At 28.6% G+C, this 7,339-nt stretch overlaps 1 protein-coding gene across 1 annotated transcript in view; it reads left to right on the top strand.

The window, feature by feature from the left end:
* The window catches only part of LOC106784745 (membralin), a 62,416-nt gene that overhangs the window by 17,142 nt on the left and 37,935 nt on the right, over positions 1 to 7,339 (top strand). The window contains exon 10 of the mRNA XM_014744597.1: positions 4,935 to 5,067. Coding sequence (XP_014600083.1) covers positions 4,935 to 5,067 — 133 coding nt within the window. The remainder of the gene's footprint in view (positions 1 to 4,934; positions 5,068 to 7,339) is intronic.

A 7,339-nucleotide genomic window follows, 5' to 3' on the forward strand; every position in this document is an offset into this window, starting at 1 on the left:
TATTAATAAATATATATATTATAGTAGCATTATTTAAAATGACTTTTTTGTAGTATAGTTTTTTTCGATTATTAGATACTTCAATTATACATATATATAAATGTCTATTATAATATATTAGATACATATTCTCTAATGGGGCAAGCTTTTGAACGATACTCAAAGGACATTGTGGCCAGTCAACGAGAAATATTATGTCCATTAGATCGCGCTGATTTTCGAGGTCTGTGCGAAATTGTCAGCGGTCGGGGTGTAGTCAATGTCGGTAGCATAACTCGACCATTGATTAACCACATTATTAGCCTTCGTTCCTTCAGACAAACCACGTTACACTTCCTAACAAACATACTCTCAAACATTCTCCTTTTGCATTTACGAAATTATAATATACTTTGTTGAAAATCGATCGTAAGTTTATTTTGTATTCGTAATGGGGGCTGAGTGAGAGGGGTGGGCCAGTTGGTTGAGTGGGGGGTTAGGGATTCGTTTGTTCGAATCGAAATCGAGAAGAATTTTGTTTTTTTTCTACGTATTTCGATGTCAGCAAATTTCCAAATGGAAGAACGTCTTTATGAAGGAAAAGAAGAGTTTCTAGGGAAAAGGGTACTATTATTACGATCAAACCTAATACACTTGGTTCTCTCTCTCTCTCTCTCTCTCTCTCTCTTCAAGCCCTTGGCTTACCAACGTGAAGTAATGCTCGGCTAGCATGCATTTAAATGAGTGCATTATCCGGACATTATCCAACGTAAGAAGCCCTTTCGTTGGGAGGAGGACACTCGATATAGAACTGATTCATGTCCCGCAATGTCACCATTTTTAATCGAATCTCTCAAATAAATATCCTTGATAATTGAGTCAATTCATTTTCCATTGGTACAAATATTATTAAATAATTCGTATATAATCAATGTAATTAAATAGAAATATTGTTAAGTATTTAATTATCAATATTCTTGTCCAAAAAATATATTAATATATAAGTCTCAAAGTAAATTATAGACGGTTAATAAATCTGATGAACAATTTATTTTCAACTAGTTGTACGTTTCGTTCCTTACTGGGGACTTCATCAGCAACTAAAAAATTTTTATTATGACTTTTTAATAAATATAAAACATTACAATAAATTCTAATTTTTTATATTGTTAAGTATTTTATATATAGATTGTATAATTATTAATTTTTTTTGTATATTAATTAACAGAATTTTGATAAAAGAATATTTTCAAAATTTCTATATATTTCTATATATTTATTTATAGTATACGAGATTTAAAACAAATTACAAGATAACTCGTAGTTGGTGGGGTGTTAGAGATAATAATGCAAATTGGTAGTCAATGTGTTAAAAGGGTGTTCAATATGTATATGTATGTATAATTGTTAACGCGTCGCCAATGGCATTTCGGGTACAAAGAGGAACAACGACAGTTGTCAGAGCAATGGCATTAGAATTCTTAGAGATCCCTGTTTTCTTCGTGTTTTGTGTCACCTTCTGTCTCGGGATCAAGAAACTAATTATCCGACGTTTCGCCCTTAGTCTCCGGCTCATTTATCCTCCTCTTTCCGACTACCTTTATCCACTAGCACCGTCATTCTTACCACCCCTACAATAGCACGTATAATATACTCTCGGTGTCCTTGTTGTTTCTCTTATTTATCTTTTTTCCTTTTATCTTTCCTTTTCTTTTCTTTACTTTATTTTGTTTGCCCCGTAATATTTAATAGGAAAAAACGAATCTTCGAAAAAGGTTTTCCCTCGAGACGATTATTATCATTTTTACTATTTCGTTAATTTTCCATTTAAGTTTTTTTCGAAGGACAATAAAAAAAAAAAAGAAAAAAAAGTGTGAAATTTATTTTTAATAATCACTTCGAGTGGATCCATTTAAAAGATTTCGATTATTCGTTTAAATAATAGACAACAATACGCGTGTTACGATAATTAATATTATTAATATAATATATTATAGTGAGACTCGTGTTAAGTTTAAGTTTATATCGTTTAATTATTTGAAGTAGAAATCGTTATTGTATAAACGTTATTCGAATACTAGTCGGATAATTGGATAATAATGGAAATGTCAGTGTAATAATTTAACGTAAAATAAAATGACGCGTTTAAAAAGAGAAAATATATTATCGTACAAGAATATAGAAAGTATAATCGTGTTTTTCTAAGAAATTCTGTATTACGTATATTTACATATCATTGTTAATCGCAAAATACTTGTTATACTTATCGCACGAGTTTTATTTCTTTTTTTTTTTGTTGTTGTTTTCCATGCGAGATGGAATTAAGAAGTCAATGTTACTTGCAACCATGTCAACTTATACCGAGCGTTATTAATCACATTTCAGACGGGATGTGGAGGAGTGGGGTGGGAATGGGGGGGTATTTTTCAACGTACTCGTTTTACACTCTCGTGACCTGCCGACGACACGCCCTGGCATGGCGGTACTTCTTTTATTATTTCCGTGTGCTCCCCCGTGGCTTTCCATATCGTTACAATGCATTAGGAAACACGCCATTAGATATAGTAAGAAGACTCACACAATCACTATTATATTAGACGTATAATGTTACGGTACTTTTGTTAAATTCTATTCTTATTTCGTGTTGTTATTGTTGTTGTTTTACTTCTAATTCTACTACTTCTTTTTATTTAACTTAAAAAAAAAAAGAAAAAAAAACGTATGATATTTATTTGAAGATTATCATATTGGGCTTTCGTATATTAGTAATTAATTATTTTATTTGTCTGTCTTGTTTTTTTTTTGTCAACAAATAATTTCAAAGTTTAAATAATTAAGTTATATAATACGTGATATATAAATTTCGTAGGGTATTACTTTTTTTTTTTTTTTTAATTAGATTAAATACGAGAAGAAAAGAATTGTGTTCTTATTTTTCTTCATTTTTTTTTTTATGCATACTTCAACAAATTAAAATCGAATCCACGTTTAAAGAAAGAGAAAAGAAATAACGATGGAACGATAATCGATTAAGTTATCTCTCTCTCTCTCTCTCATCGTTTCGATATTAAACCGAAATTACGATCATATGAATTTCCCAATTAGATCAGAATTTTGTTTTGAAGTAGTAATTATACGCAAAAATTATTTATACAAAGTTAACAAATTTAACAAAATTCGCGTTGAAATATATAGACAGAAAGAGAAAGAATGAGAGTGAGATAGAGATAGATAGATAAATAGATAGATAGATAGAAATAGAGATAGAGTGTAATCGAGTCAGTTATCTCATAATTTAAATTGCAACGAATCGTAATCGACTACGGTGGTGTAACTACGTTGAGATTTAAGAGAGGCTCAATGTGGGTTTTCGCACGGACGTAAAAACGAGTATTCGCGTGCGACCCACCACCATCACCATCACCATCACCACTACCAATACCATCACTACCACCATCACCATCACGATCACCATCGACATCGAGTCATGCATCGTATCGTTTTAACGCACATAACGGGGGTAACTCACGTATAATATTTTATCGTGGAAAACGTTCAACGAATCACGTGGTACCCATCTGTCGGACTTTTAATTGCGTGGAAACTATTCGATTAATAGCAGTACAGCTCGCGCACGAACGAATCTTCGATGGTAACCGGTTGCCAGAAAAAGAGAGAAAGAGAATATCGATTATACGCTTCGTATACGAATTGTTTCGAGTTTGTCATGATTAAGGTCGTACTTTACTATTTAAACATTTGATTCCACGAAAATATGCTTTTCCCTATTGGTTTATCTAGTTTCTTTATTTTGTTTTGTTAAAAATTTCATTTTTAATTTAATTTAATTTAATATATATGTAAGCAGACGAATTGTTTCGAGTTTGTCATGATTAAGTTCGTACTTTACTATTTAAACATTTGATTCCACGAAAATATGCTTTTCCCTATTGGTTTTTCTAGTTTCTTTATTTTGTTTTGTTAAAAATTTCATTTTTAATTTAATTTAATTTAATATATATATAATCAGGTTTTTATTGCACAATTTATAAAGTCTTTTTTACAATGTCTTATCACATTGTACTTTATTTATAATTTAATTTAATATATTCTTTCTGTTTTTTTTTTTTTTTCTAATGTACAATTTATGATGTGTATGGTATATATAGAGTATAATATTATAATTTTCTTTAACGAAATATTTTCTACTTTTTTCACAAACTTTTTTTTTGTTTTTTTCTTTCACATTAGTTGAAGTAAATATTTTCATTTTATACGATCGAATATATTATCTCTCTTAATTATTTTAAATATGCGAGTATATATAATTTACATATATTTATCAGATATGAATTTTTACTTGATGAAAAAAAAGAAAGAAAAATGCAATTAAATAAATAGATTTGAAGTGTAGTAATGTGATGTTTAAGTTATGTATAACACACACACATACACACACAAAACACGTGCAGCATTTAATAGGATTAATTTTATTCAACGTTTCGGAAAGAGAAACGAACGATCGTGAAAAAACCGAGCGACGTGTGAGTTTCTGATTACAAAGAAAGTCACATTCAGTCTATCCTTGTACTTGAAGAAGGTAGAAAGAAAGAAAGAGAGAAATAGAGAATGGTTAAGAAGAGAGTAGCATCGAGTCTTATAAACTTAACAGCATAGGATCATTAGTCACTATCATTCCTACTTTTTTCTCATTTTTTTTCGTGTACGAAATAGAACTTCCTTCTTTATTTATTTTTTCTTCTTCTTCTTCTTACCTGCGAGAGATACAATCAAACGTATTCCAAAAATATCGTTTTTCTTTTTCTTTTCTTTAAATATTTTATCGAAAGTATATATTGAAAATAGAGAAAATAATTTTACTTTGACAATATAAAAAATTCTAATATTTATATAAGTGATATTTATGTAAGATTTATTTATTATGTTTATTATAGGTATGGAAGCTATCATGTCGGAGTTTTTTAATGATACCACAACTGCATTTTACATCATATTGATAGTTTGGATTGCCGATCAGTACGATGCCATATGTTGCCACACACCTGTAACGAAAAGACATTGGTTAAGGTAAGAGAAATAGAAAAGAAATATATATATATATGTTACCGCCATAGCCGAAAATCCGCCATTGCTAGAAATGTCAGAGAATGCAATGCTGAAAATTGTTCATCTTTGCAAATTTCTTTGAAAAGTTTTGCTAAATTTATAACTCGATATGGTGTTCTACGCGTAGACAAAAGTGTGTACTTTAATTTAATATAAGTTTCATTAAAATCTATTAACTTGTAGTATAAAAAATATTTAGCAAAACTTTTCAAAGAAATTGCAAAGATGCACAATTTACAGCATTGCATTATCTGACATTTTCTGAACTTTATATGCTAAATTTATAACTCGATATAGTATTCTACGCGTAGACAAAAGAGTGTACTTTAATTTAATATAAATCTCATTACAATCTATTAACTTTTAGTATAAAAAATATTTACCAAAACTTTTCAAAAAAAATAGCAAAGTTGTACAATTTATAGGAAGGCGCTTTGCATTGATAACATATAGTAACATAAATATATTTTGATAGGAAAAAAAGACAATAGATGCATGTTAATAGAAAAAAAAAAAAAAATAGAAAAATGGTGGGGAAGAAGATATAAGTAGAAAAGATATGTCCAAAGTATCAAGTAATATATATCAAGTAAAATATCTTGTATCGTATCATATCATACGTTTCCCCCTACTCGTAAATAATATCTTCAACATATATATATATATCGATTATTTTACCATCGTCGTATTTATTTCATTCAAGAGACATACATACAAATATATATATATATATATAATATGTATGTATAATAGTAAGAGTATAAGTATATGCTCGTAAAAATACGTACGACGTTTATATTTATATATTTAAGTTCGCGAACCGGTGTTACGTTAACGTGAATCTTGAAGGTTTTAAAGAAAGAAAACGGTCGGTTGGTAAAAGAAAGTTTTTAACGATAAGAAAAAGATATAAAGGATCTGGAAAAATGTGGTTGAGATGGGAACGTTAGTAATGCGTATTAGTAGTAGTAGTAGTAGTAATAGTAGTAGTAGTAGAACGTGGGGGTTAGAGATAGGATGATCGAAGGAGCATTTAATTAAAAAGGATTAAACTGTTCTTCGAAAAGCCGATGGAGCGTTTGTAGACTTGGTTACCTTGTTATTCATCCTTTTTCTCTCTAGTATAATATATTCTTCGGCTCTTGAACAGACTATATATATATATATAAAACCTAAATGATCAAAGTGTCCTTATTATTCTGGCTTTTTTGTTAAAACTTGTTTCTTGATTTGTCTCTTATGATGAGATAAAAGACTTTTATTAAAACATTGTGTGTAGATTATAGATTCTTTATTTTTTATTCATATAATGTATAGATATAGATATATGTATTTTCTTTTTCTTTTATATTTTGTGGATCAGGAAGTTAGGTACTTAACGTATATATGTATATGATTCTGTGAGTGCATACAAGAAACTTATTTTTCAAAGATTTAAAAAGATTTGATATTAAATTATTTTTAATTTAATGAAAATTGAATTTCTATGAATATGTATTAGAAAAATCTCTTTTATAGAAATATATTAAAAGAAAAAAAATCAAATAATTATTTAAGTCGTAATATAATATTAATAACATTTTGGAAACTTCTGAATATTTCTTGTTTTTCTCTTTTCTTTTCGAATTAAATCCTAAACAAAATATTATGTATCATTTAAATTCGAATATATATTTGTATAACTCGTATATTTTTCTGTTATTTTAAATAAATTATATATGCATTCGTAAAATTAATTAAGATTTAAATATATATATAATATATTTTTTTGTATTCGTAATTTTCTTTTTGCAAAGATTAGAAGACGCATATCGATAAGTTGAAATTTCATTGATGAAAATTATTGATCGTGGTTGAAAAGGTTGTTTCGATAAGTTAGCTTTCGGTGATAGGACAGTTTCGGACTTTACGCTCGATGTACTTTAGATATACCTATCACGTACCAATGGTGAATCGAGAGATTCAAAGTATCTCTGCTTCTCATAGCTATTTCCTATCTCGATTCTAGCTAGCTACGTGTTTGAACAAAGCGTTACAATTGTACGATACATTAGATACGTTAGAAGACGATTAAACAACATTCACCGGGGTCGTTGATGTTTCTCTATTTAATGAAAACTAACGTGATAGATTTTACTTGAATTATATACTATGAAAACATTTTCTATTCTCTTATTTAAGTTAATTAAAATATATATATATATATATATTTATTATATAAAAAAAATAATTA

Source organism: Polistes canadensis, unplaced genomic scaffold, assembly GCF_001313835.1.
Source record: "Polistes canadensis isolate GaletaPanama2010 unplaced genomic scaffold, ASM131383v1 scaffold_40, whole genome shotgun sequence".
NCBI classification, from domain to species: Eukaryota; Metazoa; Arthropoda; class Insecta; order Hymenoptera; family Vespidae; genus Polistes; species Polistes canadensis.